This window comes from Haemaphysalis longicornis, unplaced genomic scaffold (genome assembly GCF_048455015.1).
Source record: "Haemaphysalis longicornis isolate Haplotype H1 unplaced genomic scaffold, Haemaphysalis longicornis Haplotype H1 scaffold_15, whole genome shotgun sequence".
Classification (NCBI taxonomy): domain Eukaryota; kingdom Metazoa; phylum Arthropoda; class Arachnida; order Ixodida; family Ixodidae; genus Haemaphysalis; species Haemaphysalis longicornis.
Window position 1 is genome coordinate 13,944,629 of NW_027526257.1, and position 26,753 is coordinate 13,971,381.

The window sequence follows — 26,753 nt, forward strand, 5'->3', positions numbered from 1 at the left end:
TAGGAATAGCCCGTCCCCCACTTCCCCGTGTAGTACTAGTGCGAATAGTGATGGTGAAGGATAAAATCCAATGGTGACGATGGGTCACTAACTGAATGTTCTTTTTGGTTACATCACATTACTAGCATTCGGTTCTCACAGTAAACAAAGAAATGCCTTCTTTACACTGTTGAGACAAAGTTAGGTGGTGGGGGTGAGGATGGGGATAGTGAGGAGCTGTTGCATGCATATGTGACATTCGCTGTGTGCTGTTGCGTGTGTAATGATGAGAGGAAGAAGCCGCAGTGTGCAAGGTTCATTGGTGAGATGCATGATGATGATAGTGATGATGGGCTGTTATATTTGCACATCCTCTGCATCATTGAGCGAAGAGAACTGTGCACATCATCTCTGAGGAATCTAGTTCAAAAGTACTGTGCGTTGGGTGAGTTGGTCAATACCTGTCATTGATGATCAGCGCGCAAAAACGGACACAAAATGGAGTAATGGGCATGAGTGTCCTACTGTGTGTTACTCTCTCTTGTGTTCAATTTTGGAGTAATGGGCAGGAGTGTCCTACTCTGTGTTACTCTCTTTTGTGTCTCATTTTGGAGCAATGGGCAGGAGTGTCCTGCTGTGTGTTAATTCTCTTTTGTGTCTCATTTTATGTGCACTGATCATCAGTGATGAATCTTTGAGTAGCTGATGGGGCCTTGCATCAGTCAAATGTTAGGCCTTTTCTTGGTTGTCATTTTGGGCAGCTGATACCTCTTTGAGAGCAACACCATATCTTATTATTTGCCCATAGAATTGATATGGGGAGAGGCAGTTTCAGGCTTCCCAGGAACTGCTGACAGCTGCCTCGGGCAGGCAAATGAAACAGACCAGTTTTTTAAAGACAGTAGTTCTTTTGAGGGCTACTTAAATCCAAGAATTTTGGTCTGTTTGTCTGTATGTCTGTTGCTTGATTCAGTGGCCCAGCCGAAAGGCGCAGTAATTTTAAAACGGGAAGTTTTTGTGGAGAAACCTTTCGAAGCCACTAGACCTGGCACCATACTTGTCAAAATTGTTGAGAAAAAAGACAAACATCAGGCATATTTGAGGCAAAACATCATTACACAGCTGGCGCTAGGCAGTGTTTGTTTAACAGAAAATACATACCGTATTTTTCAGTCTATAAGTCGCACTTTTGTATAAGTCTCACCTTCTTCAAAATGGCAGTTTTTCCGAAAAAAAACATATGCAAGCCACACCAGTGTATAAGACACACCGGTGTACAAAACACACTTGTTAATCAGGTAAATTCATAGAGGATCAGTTCGTTAGCAAGTGCGCCGAAAGTACATGGTTGCGGCGGCTGCTGTATCTGAACGTATCCCGCGGTAAGCAGTGCAGTACTAGACATGTGCATGTATCGTCCAAAGTCTAGACAGAACTAACTTCTCAAAAATAGTTTATTGATACACACAGATGGCATGTACTTACAGATGGCGCTTAGGCAAAACCATCGAAGCCTACTTCCTCCGACTCTGTAACAAATAATTTATTCATTTAGATTAGAGATTTGTCTCTCTTAACATGCGCTGACATCACTCAGCACACAGGCACCTTTTCGAGTGCGGACCAAGTGCGGCTGCCACGTACCAAATTTATTCCATACATAAGTCGCGCCGGTGGATAAGATGCACCAACGAAAATTTCAGAAAAAGAAGCGTAACTTATACACGGGAAAATACGGTATGTGCTTGATATCGGCGAAGACAAATGAAAGAATATGCATTGAAAACAAGGTTTTGACGCAAAAATACAAATGCTCGTGCCCGAGCGTAGACCTCTTGGTGGCATTCCCAGGAGTGCCGCAGCAATGAATGGTTCCAGTAGTGGAACGTAGTTAGATTGCGTAGGTCTCAGGAAACGTCCACCATGTTTATTGTGGGAGGACTGAGACAGGGGGAGAAGAGTGCGAGAGGTGTTCGGGAAAGAGAGGAGAGGCATTTATGTAGCAGGGGTGCTAGAAGACTGTCATCTTTGCAGCGAAGTGAGCAGATAGTTTTTTTTAAGTGTGGAGTGCTTTAGGGGCTCGGCTTGTTGTCGTTGCTCGTCCAAGGTCACAGTATATAGCCACCATAGTCACGGCATCACACACCCAAACAAGGGGTGCTTTGAAAAGATCACTGCTTCCCCAGGTTGTGATCAAACCTACATCCCTCGTGCTACAAAGCCGATGTCAACCCCACTGCCCCACCGAGGCATGCGTTACTCATATGCAAAGTGTTGGAGGTGATCTTTTCACTGCACCGTTGCCGCAGAGGCTGCTGTTGCTAGGCCACAAATAAGTACACATTAATATAAAATAAAGAAAACATCACAAATCAGTGCATCAATTACTCCAAATTAATGAAAACTCAATTCAGCGTCTCTTTATATGCTTTTTCGTGGGCTGCAGCACCCTCTCTTGACCACTTTCGGTGTCAATGCTAGGATGATACTGAAACTAGTCAAGAAAGCGGGCCACAGCCCCTCTGGCGAATCACTCATCCGCACTGTGACAGCTTTCACATTGAGTGGAGCTGCTTTAATTTGGTTTTCACCACCCATTGTTCCCTTGCCCCGCCAGAGGCGGGATGCGGAGCGCTTTGCCGCCCTGGGCCAGGCCATGGGGGAGCTGGTGGAGTGGCGGCGGCAGCTGCTGTCGGCCGCCCTGACGCAGGACCAGGCGCGGGCCCTGTGCCTGCGGCTGGCCGCCCGCATCGACTGGGGCAACCGCCTGCTGGGCCTGGCCCTGGTGCCCCGCCGGTCGGACGGGGCCGCCGTGACCGACCCCGACCGGCTGGGGCCCGTCGAGCTCTTCCGCGTGCATGAGGCCAGCGCCCGGGGGTGCACGTCTGCGGCGCTGCCGCCGCTGCTGCCGTCCGGGATGTCAGGGACCGGGGTGCGCCACCTGCGGCTGTCGCTGCGCCATGTGGCGTGCAGCGACGGGGTGGAGCTCCACTTTGCCCTGTACGACGCCCAGGCCGGGAACTTCGTCAGGTCAGTGGGGCAGTTGTGGGATTGCTACGGTGTACCAAAAATGTTTGTCAAAAATGTTATTGGACCATTTTTGCTCCCGTCACACATTTATCGGACAATTTGGTGCTACAGTTATGTGTACAGACTACAGTTAAACCTGGATATAACAAAGCTGACAAATTCTCGGAAAATTTCGCTATAAGAGGTTTTCGTTATATGCAGTTTCGGTATAAAAATTTGGGGAAAAAATGCACAAATGAAACAAAAGTATAAATGGAGGTCGGCATCACCTAGAACATTTATTTGGCGGAAAAAGTTATTTTGATCTGCTGCTTGTTCATGAGGGACGGCAGCACGGAACGCTCGCATGAGATTAACGCACACAACGCTGCCCCGCCATCGTCCAGCGATCCCGGGACGCGGCGCAAAACGTCAATCGCATCTAACACTTCCTCCGCGGACGGCAAGTCACGTGATCCCTCGACTTCCGAAGGTCCGTCCTCGTCATCTTGATCTCGAACACTTTCGACGAGCGCCTCATCGGACATTTCTTCCGTCGTGACGGCGCAGTCGTCGGCATGCAGAAAGTCGCACAGCTGCACGTCGCCCGGCACTGCTTCGTTTGCGCGCAGTGACACCCAAGCTTCGGCGAGATCGGGCGGGCTTGAAGACTCCTCCTCTCCAGTTTCCGAACATTCCTCAGCTGTTTCAACCTCTTTTGTTATCCGGGCCTTTCTGAAGCAGTTCAAGACCACGTCCGCACTCGTCTCACGCCAGGATGCCTCAAGCATTTCAACCGCACGGAAGATCACTTTGGTCTCCCGCTGGAAACGAAGGTCCAGAAGCAGCCTTTGAATTAGCGTCCGCCGGTAGGAGCACTTGACGCTGTTGATTATTTCTCTGTCGAGGGGCTGTATGAGCGACGTGCAGTTCGCGGGCAGATACTGCAGTTCTATGTTGGTCAGCTGGAGGGCTTCGACATGGTGCGCTGTACAGTTGTCTACGAAGAGACAAGTTCTGCGTCCTTGCTTCTTCATGTCCGCGTCGAACTCCTTCAGCCAGTCGCTGAATATGTGCCGCGTCATCCATGCCTTGGCGTTTGCCACGTATGTGACAGGCATTCTGTGTGCCCCTTTGAAGCACCGCGGTCGGGCACTCTTGCCAATGACCAGCGGAACCCGCTTGTCACTCCTGTCTGAATTTACGCACAGGAGGACAGTGAGGCGACGTTTACTTTGCTTGCCACCGTGGCAGAGGTCTCCTTTCAGCGTAAGGGTGCGGTTTGGGAGCATCTCATAAAATAGAGCCGTCTCGTCAGCGTTGTACGTGTCGCGAGGCTCGTACCGCCCCAAAATTCCTGGCAGCTTCTGCTCAACCCAAGCAGCAGCACCCTCGCTGTCCGCAGAGGACGACTCGCCGCTTATCATCCTGCCGACGATCCCGTACCTGTTCTTGAAGCCTTGCAGCCACCCGTTGCCCGCCTTCAGATCGTCGCATCCCAAGATGCAAGCATAGTCTTTTGCCTTCTGCTGCAAAACGGCGCCGCTGATGGGGACATTCCGAGCCCTCATATCCATAAACCACGTATACACGGCCTTATCAACGTCGGCGTACGTGGACTGCTTCAGCTTCTTCTTGCCGCTGGTGCCAGCCTCCACTGCACTGCGAATCGAATCTTTGGCGTTCAGAATGGTCGACAGGCTACTGGCCGGGATGCCAAATCTTGCAGCGACGTCCTTCGTCTTTTCACCTGCGGCAACGGCGTCCAAAACGGCTACCTTGTCTTCAAGAGTCAATGTCTTTCATTTCTTTATCGAGGCACTCGTCTTTACAACCGCACACTTCCTAGATGCGAGGACGCAAGAGCCGACTCGCACGCGCGAATAAAAAAATGCCGGAGGAGTACTGATGCGCAAAAGGGAGCAAGGAACGGAAAGCGCGGAAAGCGAGTGCGGCGTGTGTTTTCTCCAGTACGCAGCCACAGAACAGAGAGAGCGCAGGACGATCGTGAAGAGAGGAGAAAGCGGTGCCAGAGGAGGTTCGCTTGCGAAAGCTGGCCGCCTGACGCCATGCTCCCCGCCCAACCCCCTCCTTTTTTTTTTTTTTTTTTTTTCCATGGAGCTTTTCTTTTAGTGTCACGTGGTGCGGGGATAGCGGATTGAAGAGGACTCCGGTAGCCGGCGCGAAAGCCTTTGAAAACCGGCGAGCACGGGTAGCACCGGTCAGGGAGCAACGGAATGCAGTTTGAAAAAAGAGGGGAGAGCGCGGCAGACGTGTTCTGCAGCCTTCTCCTCTTTTTCCGCAACCCACACCCTCTCTACTGAAAGGGTGTTGGTTGCGCCGGCGCCGGTGGCACCGCGGCACCCCGCGGGAGCTCAGCAGCGAGACCGTTGCCGCGGCTTGTGCGCGCCGTGCGCGATCACATCGTTTCGCGCTGTCGGCGCGGGGCAGCCGCGCAGCAGATGAATGCGGCTGTCCATCACGCTAAAAAAAAAAAAAAATGGTGCAAAATGGCGAGGGATTTGGCGGAAAAATTCGTTATTTCCAGGGTGCCCGCCGCTGCTAGTTTGTTACATAGAGGTCAGAAATACACATGCTTCTATGCAGTAGCGACGGGGAATATCAAAACTTCGTAATAAAGAGGAATTCGTTGTATGGAGGTTCGTTATACGCAGGTTTAACTGTACTTGAACTTTACACAAAATGCCTATTTTACTTTTTCGCTTGAGTCCCCGCAATAAGGGGATGGAAACATTTTAAGAAATCACTTATTGTGTATTTTGAGGCTCACTTATTGCTTATTTTGAGGCTCGTGCCTTTATGGGCTTTATTAGCACATGAAAATTCTTTTTTTTAGGTTGTAGATTGGTTGATTGGGGGGTTTAAGATGCCAAAGCTATACCTGGGCTGTGAAGTGTGCCTTAGTGGAGTGTTGCAGATTAATTTTGACCCTCTGGGGACGTTGAACGTCAACTGTAATGCAAACGCACACGTGCATTTTCACTTTTCACCTTCATCAGAAAAGCAGCCACTTTGCTAAGAATGAACCCACAATTTTGAGCTCAGCAGCATAACACATTTGCCACTAAGCTACCACAGCGGGTGGTAGGCAGCTGTTGATTTTCGATCACAGTGCTAGTGAGGATGAGTGGAAAGTCTTTATTTATTTATTTATTTGTTTATTTGTTTGTTTGTTTGTTTATACCGTATTTACTCACGTAGTGAACCCACTTTGTTTCCAAAAAGCTTGGCATGAATTTGGGGAGAGGTTTCAGTATGCAGGCAAAAATTGCAACAGATCTTTAGATCTGTTGTAATTTCATACAATACGATCTGTTGTAAGTTGTGATTTCATACAATAAAATTGCTAGGAGAAGTGCTGTCAGAGCCTTAACATTTTCGTAAAAGCACGTGGGTAATTGCACAATCACATTTTTCTTTTTTATTCACAACATGCTAGTGGCTCCCTACTCGCCGTGGAGCTGTCCTCCTCACTGAAGTCTCTTGCGGTTTCACATTTGGTGTCGGCCCACAGCACACCATCTTCCGTGCTGTCAAGGCACTCCAAAATATCTTTTCTGACACTGGGAAACTTCCCTTCTTTGGGCCCACGAAACACACTGTTCACCGCCCACAAACCTCTCGTTTTCACCCGTAGCTTACACGCACTGGGTCAACACTGAAGTGCCACACCCAGCCGTGCAGTTCCCATGTGCATCAACGCATGCTCCACCAGCTGCAGTTGTGTAGGTCATTACTGGCCCATCAGGCGCCGCGCACAAGGAGTACAGATAAGGGTCGAAGACAGCTGTACAACAATAAGTCGCGGAACAGCAAGAGCAGGAGAGTGCAGAGTACCTTTAGTGCTTTGTTCGCACGCCGCCGGAACCAGCCAGAACAACGAAGAGCAGGGAAGGAGTGCAGAGTACGTTTTGTGCTTCGTTCACAGGCCACAACGTTTTTATGGTGCAACAAGGTTTGTTATGTGTTCAACAGGTAGCACTCCACAAGTGTACAATTTTTAAATTGTCAGCTGTGGCATTCGCGCTAACTTGTCCGGCTACTGTTGAGATTTATTTTTATTGGAATGCGTTTTCTGGTGCTTCTGCATGTATTGTGGCGTGATATCAAGTTATTGTGATCGCCTACGGCAATAGCAACTTCACTGAGATAAAAACATACTCCCACTGGCTTTTTTATTCAAAATGACGACAAAAAAGTACATTCCCAAGGAGAAAAAGGGGGGGAGTGTTCATTATGCGAGTAGACATGGTATATATAGAAATACTGCAGGCAGCATCACTGCCCAGGCAGGAGAGGGTTACAAAAGGTGACTTGTCAAAGCACTTTCAAAGGCACCAACACTCGTACATCGATCCAGATGAAGAATTCTACTGTTCAATTGTGCTTGGGAATGGAAGATTTGTGCGTTACCTTGCAAAGCTACTTTTAGTGCTATCAATACTGGGGCTGTTTACTTTCCAGTGTGTGACTTATCATGGACTCCCTGGAACGCAATCCAGCATTTGTTTTTTGCTTGTATTTCTACAGCATGAAGCATTTTTGGACTGCCCGTAAGCTATCTGCAATGATCACAAGTGTGTAAATGAAATGGTGCAATTGCTATCTATCTGCACTACTATTACGTTTGTAATTCTCCGGTTGGAAGATATTGATCTTGATTGCCGGGCGGTGACAGTGATTTTGCATGAGCCCTGTTCACAGCAATGAAGACAGTCGGCTCATTTCCAGCAAAAAGGGGTTGTGTGGTGCTTGTTGGAACAGCCTAGCAGATGACTGTGAACCACTCTTGCCCATTTCACTGCTTCCCATCGTGATAAGGCACTGACCCACCCGCTGGTCAACATGCCTGCAGTATCATTTATAAAGAGTTGCCGACTGCACATGGGCACTGCCTGCAGTCTCGTGTCGAACAACAGAACAGCTTCCTTGGCACGTTACGACATCACTCCCTTCTTCCTGGGGGCTTGTCACACTATCATAAAATGGTACGGATAACTATTGTACCCTGTACATAACAGTCTTAACAGAGTTCAAGTGGGGAGAGGTTTTAAGGGGACCTAATTGGCTTTACGTTGCGTCAATATTTCACTGTACAGTTAACAGGAATGAGGACAGAGTGAAGGAAATGTCTCTAAGTGGTTACATATAAAAGTTGTGTGCCTTTCTCTTGTCCTCTAATGCAGTGAGACCTTCCTGGTGAAGAGTGCAAAGTGCGGACAGTCCAGCTTTCTGGCCAGCCATGCTGCGGTCTTCACGGTATGTTGCCCTTCCATGTGGTGGGCTGTCTTTGTGGAGTGTGGTTGTGACAGTTGCTTTTCCCAGGACACCAACAAACATGCATGTCAGGCTTTGAAGTGCCTGCATTAGTTTTTTTGTTTTGTTTCAGTGCCTGTAGAGAGTGTAATCAACCTACTGATATTAATCTTTCTGAAGACGACTTCTCACATTTAACATGCGTGTTCAGGTTCACACCCAGTCCATTATTTCGTTCTCCCAGGGTGCGTATCCTGCTTTTGAGTGCGCCCAGTCACACTAACAGCTTCACTGTCAGACGTCAAGTTTACTGTTACAACATGTCTTGTCATCTAGCCAGTCATGCACATGAAGTGTCCTTAGTTACATGTGTCCTTATCTACACGCAGGATGTGGGTCGGCCAGAAGGGCTCTACCTGGTGGTGCGAGTCATCCGTACAGGTAGGCACATTACATGCCCATCTTGAAAACAGCAGTCATTTCTGTGCTGTCGCTCCTGCTTGCTTCATTGCTTTTGGAGCATTGAAAAAAATGGGGGAGAAGGTACTAGACAAAGCAAGTAAGTAGGTTTTGCATGGGTTTGCTGTAGAAGGCAGCGATGTTGTCTGCAGCTACATTTTTTTTTTAGAAGCGCGTGTGTGATGTTATTGGCCGTGTGTGATGTTATTGGCAGCCGGGGGGGGGGGGGGGGGGGGGGGGATTTCCGGGCCCATGGTAAATCTGCCTCGTAAAGAATGCCAAATTTCAGTCGCTTCCCATAGGTTGTCACTTGGGGTGGCAGATTGGTTTGCAATGGAGGTTTCAGTTGCCTCCACTGATGTCAGCAGTATGAAGTGACGCAAACTGAAGAAACTCTCTTGCAAGACTGTCTTCTCGAGTGTGTGTGTGTGCGTGTGTGCAGGGCGGCTGCTGGGCGACTCGTCCCGCAAGGGGGAGCCGGAGCTGTGCTACCGGCGGCCCATGGCCTGCGGGGTGCTGGACCTCGGGCCCTGGGATGAAGAACCGCGGGAATACCCCGTGCGCCTGCTCACGTGAGCCCCTTCTTCGCTGCCACGGCCCCCAAAAAGGAGGCCACCTAGGGGCCAACTGCACCGAACTTTTACCAGATATTGTGAAAGCATGCAGTAGGTACCACCAATCAGCTGCGACACGCTCGGTATCCCCTGTGAAATGTCGGTCAGTTGGAAACATTTACAATGGCTACGGAGCAGACAATGTCGCATTTGGCAGCAAATTGCGAAAAGAGGCATGCACCCCATGGGACATTCCAGCCGGCTGAGTGCTTCATCCTCTAGCCAGCCAGGCAGCTGGAGAACTGGTTGAGCTCCCCTGTGAGCCCTTTCCCAGTTTGCTGCTGCGTGTGCGTGTGGACCTAGTTGGCCATCTGACGACTAGCTAGCTAGTTGCAACCGGCAACCTGGCCCTAATCGTCGTGCTCAATTCCGGTTTCAAAATCGCCGATTTTTGCTGATCTCTTGCAACATGCAATGCGGGTGTCATATTTTGTATTCATATGTTGTATTTTTGTCGTATTTTGTATTTTGTATCGTATTTGGCTGTCATATTTTAGGCAGACAGTACAAAAATAGTGCTTTCAAGAGGCAGACATTCTTAGTGCAGGTGGTCTCTCATATTCTCCACACCTCACATGGCACTTTGACGTCCACTTTCTTGGAACGAAGGCGCAGTAGCAGCGGGCACTTCCTTTCATGTAGAAAAATGAATGTGATCTTACCATGTCTTGCTAGGTGATTTTTGCCACACCCTCAATTTAACAAAGTTTTCTTGCTTATTGTGTGTGTGCATATCAGGACCCGTCGACTGGCAGAAGTTGGGGAAAGCAGCATCATTTGCACTCGTCCTTTTGTGTAAAAACGCCAGTAAATGGCACGCTGTTTTGCTGAGGAGCAGACCATGCCACTTTGCTGTCTGTCAGATGACACGTGGGGAAGTCAGCTGGGTGCACTCCTTTCATCCTGGTGGGAATCTGCGAGGGCTTTGAGCACTCTGTTCTGATGGAGGCAGAAAGCAAAAAAGCCTGTGTGTTGAGAATTCCACGGATGTTAAGGATCCCCAGGTGGTCAGAATTCTATCCTGGCAAACAAAGATGCAGCTTCCCACATCCATTCGTGATGGTACGCACGCAGAGCCAATTTGGCATTGCTTGCCGTGTCACAGAGCATGCGGGTGGTGATGTTATGGCGGCAGCCAGGGGAGGCTCTGGTGTCAGCTGTGGTGGTGCTCCACCTGGCATGTGTGCAGCACATTTTTGCAGGTAGAAAAAGTTTTTTTTGCATTTCAACGTTTTAAGCCGTCGTAGGGATCTTGACCATTTGAAATCGTTAGAGCTGTAAGCTGAGCTTAGTGTTGATGAACTGTGATGATAATAATGCATATAAGCACTCTGTTTTGGTGGTCACAAGCAGTATTCTCCATGTCTATCCAATGTATGGCATGAAAAAAACGCAAACATGATGCTTTCGGTGGCATTATTAGTGTTGCAACTTCTTGGGAAATATTGCTTACATGCTGTTTTAAAGACAGTAAACTCTATTTTGACTGTTGAAAATTGTGACTTAACGAAATTGACTATTTAATGAAGTTTTCAAGTCCAAGTAGGACTTGATGATATCAAGGTTTGACTGCAAATGTTATAGTATTTATACATTAACACGTGCCTCTATGGCCCTACACAAACGGAATACGCTTTGTTGCTTTCAGGTGTGGAGAGGCGGACTTCCACCAACTGCACGAGCTCATTGTCCGCAAGGTGGGGCTGCACAAGCTGGGGCCCCTGCAGCCAGGACTCGGTGAGCACCTTGATTGATTGGTTGATTGATTGATTGGTACTTCTGGTATGTCGGTTGATTCATCAATAAGTGTGACAAGATGAAAGAAGTGTCGGTACCAAGGGAACAAGCAAGCATTCATGATGCACTTCCTGACCAGAAGGAAGACTCGTCCTTACCCTGCTGCACTGTGTAGTAGAAGCTTCCCCCCCCCCCGGGTTGTCAACACCCTTTCTCCCATTGTTTGTGGGGCTGGTGTCATCCTGTCAAAAAAACTAACGCATTTCCCGATAGACCGGTTGGTCGACCGAACAGCTCTGATACGATCTCTGGACACGAGGCAGCACCTGCATGAAACTGGACTTCTATTATGTTAAGGGGGGACGCGGCTTTCAACTTCGGAAAAATGACCAAAACGTCGTTTTTTTGAAACCCGCATATTCGGCTTCTATGTTTCCTATTCTATGCGTCTGCAAAGTTTTTACGCTGAAAAGCGTCGCAAAGTGGCATAAAAAAATACTTTTGTCAGGCGCGGTGACAAACTATCAGAGCAAAAAACCGAAAAAACGGCAATTTTCGGAGCGCTCTATCTCTGCAACGGTGCCACCGGGCGCGGCCATTTTGATATGGTTAGATCGGCCGAGCGATCGTCTTTCCGGTTCCGCTCGTCTCTTTTATCTTCGTTCATTCACAAACGCACAAACGGCAGAAAAGAAACGACGCACAAACGAAGCTAGAAATAGATGCTGAAGCGCTGTTGGTCCTCCGGTCGGGGCTCAGAACAACGACCCTCCTGATTGGATGTCACGGGCGCAACGCAAGATGGCGGCCGCCTGAGCTGCGTAGCGAGCGCATTGAGTTCATTTTCGCCGCTTCGCTCGGCCGAGTTTCTGTTCAATCTGTGGTATTCAACACGCACGTTATCGCGATGGGAATGCCTGAGATCGCGAGCCAGATTACGGGAAGTTGTGTGGCTCGAAAGGAGGAGGTCATCGAACGCTTCGTGGTGCGCGTGACTCTACCGTCGCCAGACCCCGGAGGGTGACGCGGTGTGCGCGCTTGCGATAGCGGTTCGTGAAGTGAACTTTTAGTCGGGTTTGCGATGTTTACACGCTTAGTTATTGCTGTGTTTTGACTGTGGACTCGCTAGCCTTGAAAAAGAAACGGTCGACGCGTCAAACGCGCTGGCGCGCACGGCATAGCCGACGCGCATTGGAGCAGCACATGACTGGGCAACCGGTTACGATTGAACGCCAGTAGTTGTAATTAATGCCTGCGACGTTAGATTTGATCTTAAAAGCGACCTGACCAGCCATATCAGGTATAATTAAAGTTCGATATGTCGCGGTAAGCGTGCGCTGCGATGCGCGCGAGCCATATCGCCCGTATTGCGCAACGTTTCCCGTGCACTTGTAATTTTCATGCAAACAGGTTTGAGTTAGTAATATAGGAATAAAAATATGTTCTCTGCATTAAAAATGTACGTTACTGTCGCAGCATTTAACAGTGATTTTTTAGGGAAATTATTGATACCACTGCTTAGGGCATACTGGCTTTGCTGCTAGAAATATTGGATGCCTTGAATGTCAAAAGTATTAAAAAAATATGTTCTTGCATTGAAGTTGGGAGTTATGCAGAATACTCTACCAAGCTTCAAAGTAGCTCATTTTCATCCTTGTGGTATGCAAACTTTTGGCAATGAACACCTCTGCACATATGAGTACTAAGTTGCTGTGCCAGGCAAGATGATAAAACATAAAAAAAAGCCAAAAATGTTCAAATTTAAGTAAAAAAAATGCTCAACTTGTTGCCATGGTGACAACACTGCAAAAGGAGGCTGTTCAGTGCGATACAGCCAACCAGCTAACCTACTTTGCATTGAAAGCCCATTGAAACCCATCTCCCCCTTCGTTTGGTCTGCAAAGTGGGGTATGTACTCTTCACGGAGGAGCTGAAAATGATGTTTTCTGGAAAGAAAAAGGCTGTAAAAGGCACTCCAATTTCAAGGCAAGGCATTCCAGAAGCCCCATGTTCAAAAGGACATGAAAGGCTACAACCATGACGACTTTTGATAAGTGAAACCTATGTTGCAACTTCGGAAGCCGTTTTCTCAAAACAGTTTTTTTTGCCACCTCCGTCGCTTGTACCAGGGATTTTTTTGTGACCGCTGGGTCTATTTTGATTTCGTTTCTTGCATTACATTCCTTGATAAACAGTTCAGGTCGTGACACTCTTGGTTTTCCAGATTTGTTTTTTGTGATTTTTTTATTCGAATAATCGTTCACAGTCAACATGCCTATTGCACATTAACCTCTAAAAAAATGAAAACCAAAAAACATTGTGTTGTAAAAAAAAAATTCTAAAACTGTCACGACCTCGTCCATTCATTTGGGAATGCAAAGCACTTCGAACAAGTTTTCTATCGTGTTTTATAAGCCACTCAAGCTCGGTACAAGCGGAACAGAAAGAAAATTTAATACATAAAAAAGTTTTCAAAATATTAGTTTGAAATTTTTATGGTGTTATCACGGAAGCATTTCCAGTTGCTGTGCCAATTTTCATCAAAATCCACAAAAGAAATAAAAAAGTTGATTTTGAAAGCCACGTCCCCCCTTAAAACAATTGCTTGTAAAATCGCGAAAAAGGAACGGTTCCAAATAAGACAATAGTACACGCATCAATCATGAAGAAGAAGAAGTACAATGGTATACCTATACCTTGTAAACCATGTATCAGTATATATTTAGATTTAAAGTGCCTTGCGTTTGAGTGATGATTAACGAGGAATAACTTGAGAGGTAGGTTGCGATGTGGTTTGATTGGCGCATGTTTTGTTTATAGTGTGGTACATACTACAAATAGTGCGGATTTTCGTGGCTCCCTTCAACGGACACTGAAGTGGTTTGTAAACATTGCGGGATTGCTGGCGTCTCTAGGCTATGTTTCAACCACTCTCGCTGTGTTTACGCGACTTTATCCAGTAGAAAAATGAGACGAAATGCCGTCCTCCTCTCTGCATCCTCCCTGCCTATTTCCTATGATGTCTCAATAAAGTGGCTTGGCTTGACTGCACTACTGCATGGCTCGCCAACCCTTCGAAAGAATCGGTCGGCCCAGCGTTTAGTCGGCCGGCGGGTTGTCGCAATTCGTTTGCTCAGTTGAAACTAAGCCCCGGCACGTTTGTGCCAGGAAGAATGGGCCTTTGGTTTGTTAGTTTGTAGACTGTATCAAGCTCTGAGTCCAAGTCGCTCCACACAAGCACACATGCGCCGCTTGGCGGACTGGTACGCTAGTAGAAAAATCTGAGGCAAATTGAAGGTGGGAGAAGAGCCAGCGAAGTTAATACAGGTACTAGGGAAATAAAATCAACCGAAACTTTTACCATACAGCGCTGGAAGCACTTTTTGCACTGGGTGAACTAGCACAGCGGTCAGCTGCACAACCACACATTTGCGAACGTTTTTCTGTCTAAGAAGGGCAGTCGCTAGACATGAGATATTGTGGGAACGTGGCGGACGCTTACTCCATGAGTGCTATACAAGAAATAGTCATCTAATTTGCTTGAAAGACTAAAACTAAATAAAAATGTAAAATGGCCATACATTGTATATTTCAAATTTCCACCTCTGCTATAGCTGGCTTACGGCCAAGTGGTCAGGAGCACTGAATGTATTGTTTGGCAAAATGCCAGTTTGAGTCCCCGATAGTGCGCCTTTTTTTTAAACTGATTTATTTGTTTTTGAGCTATGTTTTCTACACTGAACCCACCATTTTTTTGCGCTGTAAGGTTCATTGCTCCACGAGCGAGTTCACAGAATGCATGCAGACTGACACTGACGCGCATGCGAGTTCTTGTTGGCGTGGTGTTGCCATAAGCACCAACTGCTTACAGGCACAGTCCCAAATCAGCCAACCCTTGTCCTGGTGCGAACACGCCTCTTACGATACAGGCACGAGCCTGGCAAGCTTCAAAGGTTGGAGAAAAGCGCATAACATTTTAACATTTGTGCGTCTGCGGTGACGCGTAGGGCGTTTATGCACTGCATACGCCTCAGCTAGAGATTGCTATGATTCCAAGCCGTGTTGGTAGGCTTATCTGACGCATTTTACAGCCGACAACATGGCAGAAGCGTGGTACGACGATTACTGAGATGTATCGAGAATTCCCAGTCAAGGATAACATCGGATGCCAAGCATGTTGTTTCACAAAACGGAAAGCAAAACTGGTTTGCGTTCTAATCCTCAACATCTTACAATCATGTGGCACCTTGTATTGATGTCACTGCTGTTGGTGCATCCGCCGCAAACCCTTCATGGTGGTTTTTCTTCTTTCAGGCTTTATAAAATAAATACCGCCTTATCGCCCGGAGAAACGCTGAAAAGTGGGGTTACTTGAGCCAGTCTACACAGTGCAAGCAGAAACAGGAGCTTTACAACTTCACTTCAGTGTCCCTTTCATGTACGTTATAAACGGCCTACACTGTATTGGGTTGCGTGTAAGATATCCCGGACCCACACATCACTTCCAATTAACTGAAAATTCTAATGAAGCGACTTCGAATTATCCTATCGACTGTAATGCTCACCACGCTGCTCATCTCCCACAATGTCACATATGTGGCCAGCACACTATTTAGACACCAGCTCTAAGCGCACTCTTCAAATTTGCTTCGACTGGGACAAAAGCACTCAGTAGCACTTCTGTCAGTGCCGCGAAACTGCACGAGGCACTTGTGCTTGACCTTGGCTGAGTTTGAAGGTCAGAGGGACGTTACAAGGCATTTCCTGGGTTAGTGCCTGGAGAAATAGGCTTGGCTTGGAACGCAGGGCTGAGCGTGTGCCTGCGGGGCGTGTCTAGTGTGGACGAAGGCCTCCCCCTGGTGCGAAGGCGGGGCTTCCCCGAGATTATCATGCCCGGGGAGGTGCGCAACGACCTCTACCTGACCCTTGACCGGGCCGACCTGGCTGGCCCCGCCAAGAACATCGAGGCCCGGCTGCAGCTGATCGCCGCCGACGGGCGCATCCTCCAGGTCTCCGTGCTTTTCTGCTGTTGTTGTCGTCTTTTCTTTCTTTTTCTTTTACTCTTTCTTTCACTATCTGTTGCATGTGAGAGGTGTAACAGAGCGGTGTTCCTGTCTTTGATGAGAGAAACCCAGGCTTGAGAGCTGGTTTTTGTGGTTGAGAAAGATCTGAGGGGAACAAACTTCAGTTCATTTGTGGCATGGCACAAGCAGCATTCAAGAACAACACAGGGCTGTGTTCAGAGAAGGTTCACAGTGCGTTGTACAGAGACAGCAGAATTCATGGAGGGGGAGAGTAAATGCAACTCGACAAGCGCACAGTGTAATCCGGTCCAAGAAGGCTGATGCTAAGTAGTACAGGGCAGTAAAAAGGAGGGTCCAATGGTCACTGCCTGATGATGCAAGGCAGCATTTGTTCCACAAGTTGCTTGAAACATCGGGGAGCGTGTTGCGAGCTGGTACGTAGGTGTCGGCGCGAGCGCTGGTGGGCTCTGCAGTTCAACTGCGCTTTAGGTTACAGGGTACACAAGCAAGGGGAGGACACACGGAATGAAGAGGACAACGCAGGCTTGGCTACCAACTGGTTTATGAAAGCAGGGAACACTATTCGCATGGAAACAGACATTTGGGAAAGGAACAAGATATGAATGGAAAGGAGAGAAATTGTGTCAAACTTTTCTCCGATAAACACAACCATTATAGGAATGCGGAGACCAAATTTCGCCATAACATATGCAAAAATTCTGCAGCTAATGAACAGCCAAATGGTAACAAAGTTCCCCTCTGCTTCAGGCCACTAAAACCTGCCAACAGCCATTCACCAAGCTCAGTCTTTCATGGAATGGGTGTGGATAGAGTTTTAAGCTTGCTTTTCTGTTTCGCTTTGTGGGCCTCTGTTCTGTCATGAGCGTGTCATGGGATTTTTCTCATTAGAAGTTAGCCTGCATGACCTTAGGGCCTATTAGAGAACAAATTGAGGCTTCGAAGATGAATACCATGAAGCGAGCAGAAAATTTAAACAGGCTTCGAGGGCTCTGAGTTGTCTTCATATGAAATTCCACCCTGTCATCTCATCAGTGGGAGTCCACAATAATCCAGAATCTGTCATAATAAGTGGCCGTGGGTGTTTTATTTGCTAGACATGGCCTAAAATTTGAATTGTGCATTTTGACATTTGTATTTTGTGACAGTGCTCCCTTTGACTGCATAGAGTGGCAGCTCACCTTATTTTATACAGTGTAGACCATTTATAGCGTAACCACTTATAGTCCGGGACCAGATATTATGCAAGTTTTCCTGGCCATCGGTAGGCCTCTCATAGAACTCAATGCAGAAGCATACCTCTTGTAGTGCGCTTGCCCAAAGCACAATACCGTTTACAGTCGAATCCCGCTAAAACGAAATTGACGGGACGCGCGAAAAATTTCGTTGAAGCGAATATTCGTTGAGGCGAAATCCGCCCCAACACACCACGGAAAGGCCCGAAAAATAGCCCCGTATGTTTCCGCATCATTGGCAGCAAAAAAACAATGTTTAGAAAAAGGAGTGACGTGCAATAACGTCATGTTTATTTGGATAACAAACATGCCAATGGTTATCTGTGTTCACTGCACGCAAAGAACGCGTTACGGAGGGGGGTGAAACGTATTGCTGCACAACAAGGCGTGCCCACCGAGCTGATTACTTGCAGATAGCTGCTAGGCCGTCGGAAGGCCCCCTCTCGCTTGTGGCAGGAGCAGTGCCGTTATCTTCTGACAGGGCACGGCAGCTACTGACCTTGGCAGGCAAGACGCGCGCGCTTGCATTAAACATGACCGCACGCTCGCGACTAAGATAGGATGACTTGGCTTAAAGACCAAACACGCAAACATGATTTTTGCTCTTGGCTATGAAGAATGGTAGAAGGAAAACGGCAAGGACAGCTGCTCACGAGTCACAACGCATACATGACGGCGCCGCGCCAGCAGCGGAGCTACAGTGTAGCCACAGAACAGGGAGGGTGTAGCGGAGCACATTCGTGCGATTTCAATTGGATACAGATTGGCTGTAGCTCCGGCTTGGCGAACCGGGCCTGTGCCTCATGTAACGACGGCCAGCCACATCGTTATCACCATCAAACAATGGCGTCTGCCTATGAGTTTTTTTTTGTTTTGGGTGGCAGTGTGGGCGCACCGCACGTGTTTTCGGTGAAACTAAGTGTCCTGAATGTTTAAAAAGTTACAAATAGCTGGCGCTTTGCATATTTTATTGTAAAATAATTGTTCAAACCCAGCCCAATTAATCAAAAATTTCGTTGAAGCGAAAGCAAGCCAGACAAATGGTTCGTTGTGGCGAGGTCCTTGTTGCATTGACTTCTATGGCTAGCTGACGGGGAATTGGAAATATTTCGTTGAAGCGGAAATTTCGTTGAAGCGGACTTCGTTGTAGCGGGATTAGACTGTATAGCGCGGTTTGTTATTGGGTCCGCTGATCGACTGCTGCAGCTGGGGCATCATTTTGGGGTCGCAAAAAAGAAAAAGAAAAGATGGATTCAGCCATCAGTCGCAGCCTGTGCTCCCTTCTCTTCTCTAAGTTAGACAGGAATAGTAAATTGAAAAAAAAAAAAAAAAAAAAAAAACAGGCACCCTTTAGTTCACGTGTTGCATTTGCCCTCGCGTAATAACCACAACTGCCCTTGCTGTCGGCACACCTCTGAAAATAGCGAGCCATTGTCCCCCCCCCTCCCCGACCCACAGGGCGCGGTAAGTTGTTGCGGTTAGAACCTCGTGCAAATAAGCAACCACCCTTTTCCATTGTTTGAACATCTGGAGACAGCGAGCCGAGCTGCGACACCGGGGGTTTCCACTACCGGTACGTTGGGTTTGATAAGGAACCGCTTTTGGCATCGCGAACACAAGGCAGGGATGAAAAAAAAAAACGCAGCTTGCATTCTTATCACGTTGCCTTGCCACCATAAGCCGGGCTTCTTTCCTCTCTGCGGCATCTGTTCTCCTAGACGCTAAGAAACGCAGATCTCTCAAAACATAAACACAAAGTGTAAGTTGCAAGCCGCGCTCACGGCTTGTAACACTGTGCAGCAGCGTCTTATGTGGGAAACAAAAGATGAAATAAAGATCGTACCTCTGTTTTTAAGTGGCGTTCGTTTGAATGATGATAAACAAAAAATTATTGAAAGGCAGCTTGCGATGTGATTGGATTAGCACAGGTTTTGTTTATAGTGCGGTACCGGTTATAGTGTAGATTTTTGCGGCTTCCGTGACATACATTATATGTTATACGTCTGCTGCACTCTAGCAGCTGGATGGACGACATCGGCAAATGGAAGTTTGCAGGCCAGCTAGCTGTTCAAAATACATCAGCTTCATACTACCGTCCCTGCATTGGTTCTGGATAGGGCAAGACAGCGGTAGTTTTCTTCATTCTCCTCCTGTACTTGGATTCACAGCGACTTGCAAGCTACACTGACTGTCGTGTTCAGGCTTGGAGCACAGCTAGGTACCTTTAATGGGTAATAGTAACCACAAGCTCTGGTGGTTTTTGTGCAGGCAGTGATGGGACGGAAACAGTTTTGAAATTACCAAGAAGGGTTCAGAATAGATGGTCTCTCTTGTTTGCCTGCCCAGAATAGTTCTAAGCAGTTACTGGGCAGTCCACTACTGCTCTGGCAATAGAAGTTCTATGGGCAAATGAAATACGGAGCTGCTCTGGAGAAGTTTTCAGCAGTCTGAAACCACAAGTAAAAGAGGTTTAGAACACCATAGTGCAATTGAAGAGGAAAGGACTGAGGACACTACCCTGCGGTACGCCCTGTGAGGGAACGGGCTCAGCACTACGGCCATCGGATGTCTCCATGATAGAATTTGCGTTTCTTGTTCTTATCTCGTGTAGATCGTCATAAAGAACTGCCTCGCTGTTGTTTCCCTCCCCCTCCGTCCCCTCCTCTCCCCCTTCCTCTTGCAGGGCTGCCTGAGTGGGGGTGCAGGCCAACCCGGTGGGGACGAGTGGCGCTCGGTGGTGCTGTGCCGCACGTGCAGCCCCCGGTGGGGGGAGAGCGTGCGTGTGCGGTTACCCCTGGAGCAGGAGGGAGCCCTGGCCGAGGGGGCACACGTGCGCTTCGAGCTGCGACACTGCTCCGCACGTTCCGGCAGAGAGCCCCGCCTTCTGGCCTGTGCCCTTCTACCCCTCCTAGCCACCCGGGGCACCGTGCTGCCCAATGGACCCCACGAGCTCCCACTGCTGCGCGCCGAGCAGCCCTCCTCTGGTGCAGGGGGAGGTGCACGACATGAAGCCCTGCACCTCAGCACCCTCCTGGTCTCCACCAAGCTCACACAGAACAGTTGAGTGCTGTTAAATGAGGTTGGGGGTGCCTAAGAGACTAGAGGGGACTGGGAAGACGGCATACCATATTTGCACAGTTCTAACGCGCACCTTTTTTCGCTCAAAGTGGCCCTAAAATTTGGTGGACATTACGCGGGGATATGGTTTGAGATTGGTGCGAGATTACGAGAAGTTGCGCGGCTCGTAAAAAGTTTTGAAATGTGGGGCGACGACTTCGGCGTGGTTTGTCCTTGAGTGCGAAACACGGTGCGTGTGTCTATAATCGGGTTCGTGAATTGAACTTTTTGGCTCGTTGTGGTGTTATGAAATGCTGAGGTGTTGCTATGCTTCGAAGCGCGATCGCGAGCCTCGGTCCGGGAGGGAACGGTCGGCACGAAAGTTGCGGGCGGCGCTGCGGCGCCGCGACTTGTCCAGGCAGCGCCCAATAGCTGCAGGACTGCATGGTTGCCATAGCACGCGACTAATAACACTTGATGTATGCGAAGTGAAATTTAATGCCCAAAACGAGGTGGCTAAACAGTAACGCTACTCAAATGATCACCGGGTGGACGTGCGCCCCACGGACTGCAACGGGTAGGCATGCGACCGTTAGCTCGAAGTTGCTCAACTGTTGCCGTGACTACACTCGTTCGTACAACGCAGCCTGGGATTACAAAAATAATAATTTTAGCATTGAAACGGTAAAAAAAACATGCCACAATTGCAGAGCCCTTAAATTTGATAATGTTAACGGCAGTTTTGTTGTCAGTGTTGCGTACAGCCACAACACAATCTCACCAGTTAGGAAAAAGGTAGTGCAGTTAGAACTTTGTGATACTCTTTAAAAATTCTTTCGCGTAAGGCTGTTTCAGTGTATGTGTATTCAAAACTGATTGGAATGTGTACTTGACCCTTCAAAATGCTGAAATTGTGATTTTTTAAGCTCACAAGACGATGTATTAAATGTCCCTACCTGCTCCAAATCAAGCTTCTTCTGCTCCAAAATCGAAATTTTGCGGCTCCGAAAACTGCTCCCAAATCTCTTCGGGCTGTCTCACCCCTGATCATTGGTGAGGTAACCAGAAACAGTGTAGTCACAGCGGTCACTCTATGCTGCGAGTCAAGCATTTTAGTCAGACGGGACCATGGGCACCATTACAATCGCACAGTCATGTTTCTTGCTTGCTTTTATTGGCTGCTGCCTGCAAGCTAGCTGGTGAGGTGGCACTCTTTCGTCTCTTGTCTTTATAATTTCATTAAATCGTTTCTGGACGAGCCACTGAGGGAAGACCCCCAAGAGGAAGAAAGTTTGTGCAAAGGGAAAATTTGACATCTACCCGAAATGGCGCCCTGTGGCTACAAAAAAGGCAGTACAGCTTCATCATAAAACTTTGCAGTTTAGAAATTTGCTCTGGTCCGAAATTCGAGCCCAGAACCACCACCTATCTGTGGCAGAACACACTGTTGGGCAAGTTTATGCACTTTTGGTAAAACCTAGAGCGCGAATCAACTAAGATGACAGAAGGACGCTTATGTCTGCCGGCGTTCTGTCGACCGTGTTGATTCGTGTTCTAAAGTTTTGCTTTCTGAGGCGGTGGCTCTAGGTCGCCAAACCCGCCCTCTCTGTGTAGGGGACCTACTGGCACTGCTGCGATGGAAGGAGCAGCCAGACGACGTTCCCCAGGCCCTGCTAGGCCTTGCCAAGCTGGACGGCGAGGAGATTGTCAAGGTGAACTCATAGTGGGTGGAATGTTGCTCTCTGTTTCGCTGGGGGGTGATTGTGCGTGAAGAGTATGAGCGGACGCCAGGGACAGGTAGGCACACCGCAGCACATGGGTATGCAGTGCATTGGCATCATAAAAAGAACCAATAGGTTCTTCTAGAATGTTTTCGAAAGTTTTCGAGGGACGAGCCGTCATAAATGTTGCATGCATTTAATGGCAGGGGTTGGTTAAGTTGATTTGAGGGCGTGCTTGGGATCGCCACTTAGAAGAATGATTGTTCGGTTATGAATATTTCAACAAAACACGGATGCCATGAGCCAAGATTGTGGCGAACGAGTGGAAGAGCCAGACTGGTCTGATGTGTGTGGAAAAAGGATGTCTTTCAAGGTGTCTTGTGCAAAATGTGAGGCTGAGCTCCAGGTTGATTGCATTTGGGCCTGCTGATTGCAAAGCACAATGACTGTACTTTACCGGAGGGGCCCTCCGAGTGGTACATGGGAGCCCTTGCTAACAGACGTGTGCAGCCGCAACCACTTTCTTTGTGTCGCCCAGATTAAAGTGTTTAGCTTCAAAAGGGCAGACCCGTGCTGAGTTGTTCACTACACTGCACGCTATCTTCATCTTGCCTCCATTCCCAATCATACATGCCCAACAATATTGAGCACTGCTAGGAAAATGCAGCATCATCTTGGCATGTTCCACCTTGAGAAAAACTGGTAGCATCCCAGTGTCCTCCCTTGCTCTCTGTTTGGCGTAAATGCCAGATCCCATGGAAAATGTCTTCCAGTTCTGCTTCTATAAGGAGATGCAGGTTCGATTCCCGGCTGCGGCGGCCGCTGTTCTGATGGAGGCAAAAAGCAAAAACGCCCGTGTGTACGAAATTTCGGCGCACGTTCAAGATCCCCAGGTGGCCACAATTAATCCATAAGAGCCCTCCACTAGGCGCGCCTCATCGCCTGTATTGCGTCGGCGCATTAAACACTACAATCAATCAATCAATCAATCAATCAATGCTTCTTTAGGGAGTGTTGGAAAAAAAAAGAGCACACTGTGCCATGGGCAGCCAGAAAAACACTCCTCTGGCCTTGGGGACAAAATCCTTGGCACCAAGCCCTCTGTCTCTAGGGCCAGCATCCAACACATGGAACTTGCCCGTGTGCACACACATATGGCCACAACTATGCAATGGCAAGAATAGCAAGCGATGCATAGTAAACGTGCTGGTGTTGTACACACCTGCTGCTTTGAAGCACCTTGTCCAGTCACTCACTGGGCTGCCCAAAAGTGTGCTGCATGCCTGTCTTCCTACAGATGGCATTGGTGGTGTGGTATGATGTTTTTTTACGCGAGAGGGAGGGTGTGTACATCAGTACTTCTGCGATATTAACCGCAGTGAGATCGGCACAGCTTCACTATACTCGGTTACAACTCGAGAACGGCACCACCTCATGTAGTGTATCACTCCACCAAAGCGCTGGACCCGTGACGTCAGTGCGCGCGCATTTTGAAGGGTTTGCTATGAATGCGTGATATCGTGTGCCTTGTCTCACGCAGTTTGCTTGTCGTCACTGGAGTCGTTTATAAGCATATTTAGTCCAAAAAAATCATGGGAATGGCTCACGCCATGTTCAAAATATTACCAGTAACGCCCTACTTGCGCCATGCGGAGAAACATCCGGCTACGGTGATAAGGCACAGCAGCAACTTCTGGTGCCATTCTTAAGTTTTCACCGAGTATATCAAGTGCTTCTTCACGATGTAGTGCATTTTGTGCGTGCTGATTGTATGTGCGACATGCTTCAGCACTGCATGGTGCTTTAGTTTGCCCCTTTCCCTCTTTTCTGCACAGCTTTTGCAACAGCATGGCCTCTGGCCATGTTTATCAATGCACTGCTGTCTTGCACATGCAACACTGCCACTGTTACTTAGATTGTATTGTTATTTTACCGGTCACATGGGCATGGCAGTATGCACGAAATTTTGTACTGAGCGAGTTCTGTGTACTGTATTGCAACTCTTGCCACAGGTAGTCCATGGCTAGTCTGAAGATTGTTTCCGTAAGAATATACAAGAAAAACAAACCTGATCGTGCTAACGCTAAAGGTAAATTGGGACAAATGTGTCTACCTTGGGGCTCTGTGTTAATTTTGGAACCAGTCCTATCTCCAGAGCTAATGCCAACCTTACTGTCCTACTGGGAATGCTTGGAAAGCATCCTGCAGATTTCATGTGTGTTTAAATGTGCGAATGCGAAGCACTCACCTTAGTCTGATGCCAAGCCAGGGCCCCTGAGTGACCGTGCTGTGCCCTCTGCCCTTGCGTGCAGTTCCTGCAGGACATCCTGGATGCCCTGTTCTCCATGTTCTCCACGGCTGATGGGAACTCCACGCCCTACTCCGGTCTCGTCTTCAAGACGCTGGTGAGTGCCTCTGTGCAGAATGCTGTCTCAAGATGGTGTTGCTTGAAGGCAGGGTGCAAGTGGCGCATGTAAACGAGACATCAAATCACACACTGATTTTATGCTGTGCTGGTCCTAAAGATGTTTTTCTTCTCGTGTGTCTCTGTCTCTACTTACCTTATATATATATATATATATAACGAAAAGTCTGTGGATGGCGGAGATTGGCATGCTTCTCTGCCATCCCCAGACTTGTCGTTCAGGCTTTCGAGCTTCGACTCTCCAAATTTTATGTATCTCTCTCTCTCTTTCCGCACGCAGACGCAGCACGCCGTTTTCTCTGTAGACACACATTGGTTGAACCTTATACGTCTGTTTTCTGTCTATCAATGCCGCAACGGTGCCTCCTTCCCATTTACAACTTTCCTCTTTCCCCTTCCTCTTTTCTTGCCTTTTCCCACCTTCTGTAGTATAGTTACGACATCTTATTCTTACTCTCCCCCTCTTTTACTCTCCCCGAGAGCTCTCATTGACGAGGGTGAGGAGAAAGGGAAGCCCTCGGAGGCAAAGTGTGTACAGTTAAACCTCGATGTAACGAACTTCAATGTAACGAAACCCTCGATGTAACGAACCACGGAATTTTTCGTAACTTCAAGAGTATGCACACCATGTATTTTCACCCTCTGTGTAACGAAGTCCCGTTTGCCGGAATTTCAATGTAACGAAGTTTCATGGAGAACTAGGCAGGAAATTTAAGTTGTAGAAGTAGATTTTGGGAGACGCAAGCGCCGAAATGGGGTCTAAATAAAACGCGAACGGCAACACGGGCCGCCCGATGCCGCGGATGCAGCGAGCCACGGGTCTGTGAGCGAGCCCCTTGCCTACAAACTGCGTGGAGTGCATACACGGCTGGCGCACTGTTTCTGTCGGAGCTTAATCGTCTACGCGGGCATCAGCGTGAACCGCATGGAGCGTTTTCTTCCCGCAAAAACTCAAAACGCTCCCCGCAAGTCACAGGCGCGCTGACGCAGCCGCGGAGACCACCAGCGCTATGTGGGCAGCTCCAGCGACCGCTTCCAACCGCTCGCTGAAACGCCACTCGAGGGGCAAATGGGAGAGGCACGCGAGAAAAAAAAAAAAAAAAGGATAACGTTGGCGAAATTTTCACAGTAAAACGTCATGCGCGCCGCTTACGAAAGCGCCCATCAAACATCCTCCGCGGTGGTAAGCCTAATCGCCTCTTGCGGGGCCGCCGCCGCCGCATGCCGCCGTTTCGCCCTTCGTTTAAGTTCGCTCATGCTTGTTGGGTTTCATCGTTTCAGCAAGCATTTGTGAACCTTTAAAAGCCTTGTGCGCGCGTTTTTTTTTTTTTTTTTTCACACCCGCGTCCGCGATTGCGCGCCGGCGGCGGCTTCTGCGCCAAAAAGTGACTCGCGCTGCACGCGGCAGTGGGAGGAGCCTGACCAGTTTCGCCAATGGGGAGGCTCGCACCCTATGGCGGGAGCTTCGAAGCGCTCGGGCATGCCGAAGATATTTGATGGGCGCTTTCGTAAGCGGCGCGTATGACGCTTTACAGCGAAAATTTCGCCCACGTTATACGCTTTTTTTTCTCGCATGCCCCTCTCGTTTGGCCCTCGAGTTGCGTTTCAGCGAGCGGAACTGGTCGCAGGAGCTACTCACTTCGCGCGGGTTGCCTCCGCGGCTGCGTCAGAGCGCCTGTGGCTTGCGGGGCGCGCTTTTGCGGAGAGGAAACGCTCCATGCGGTTCACTCTGATGCCCGCGTAGATGATTAAGCTCCAATAGAAACAGAAAGAGTGCGCCAGCCGTGTATGCGCGCCACGTTTTCTTTTGCAGGAAATGCTTCGCGGGATGAACACTTCATTAAAACCGCGAATTTCAATGTAGCGAAATTTCAATGTAACGAAGTAAATTACGAATTTTACCGACTTCGTTACATCGAGGTTTAACTGTATAAGCGTTTTTCTGTCTATTCTAAAATAACCCCTGAAAAAGGAAGTTTCTCCTTTCGCAACTGTTGGGAACAATAAAACCCTTGTTCAGTGTTTTCCAAGTGTGTGCACACAAGTTTTAACCTATTTCTACGGTAGTCCGGAACTTCTTACCTGGTATATATATATACAGTTAAACCTCGATATAACGAAGTCGTACTTGGGGCCGCAAATTTCGTTAAATCGAGAATTTCGTAAAATCGAGGTTTCGATTTTACAGTTCATTTAAC

At 48.4% G+C, this 26,753-nt stretch overlaps 1 protein-coding gene across 1 annotated transcript in view; it reads left to right on the forward strand.

Moving 5' to 3' along the window:
* The window catches only part of Spg (dedicator of cytokinesis spg), a 126,566-nt gene that overhangs the window by 13,152 nt on the left and 86,661 nt on the right, over window positions 1-26,753 (forward strand). Inside the window, exons 6-14 of the mRNA XM_077695583.1 lie at window positions 2,597-3,009; window positions 8,196-8,268; window positions 8,655-8,706; window positions 9,167-9,296; window positions 10,987-11,075; window positions 15,882-16,084; window positions 20,036-20,411; window positions 22,024-22,121; window positions 24,443-24,535. Coding sequence (XP_077551709.1) covers window positions 2,597-3,009; window positions 8,196-8,268; window positions 8,655-8,706; window positions 9,167-9,296; window positions 10,987-11,075; window positions 15,882-16,084; window positions 20,036-20,411; window positions 22,024-22,121; window positions 24,443-24,535 — 1,527 coding nt within the window. The remainder of the gene's footprint in view (window positions 1-2,596; window positions 3,010-8,195; window positions 8,269-8,654; window positions 8,707-9,166; window positions 9,297-10,986; window positions 11,076-15,881; window positions 16,085-20,035; window positions 20,412-22,023; window positions 22,122-24,442; window positions 24,536-26,753) is intronic.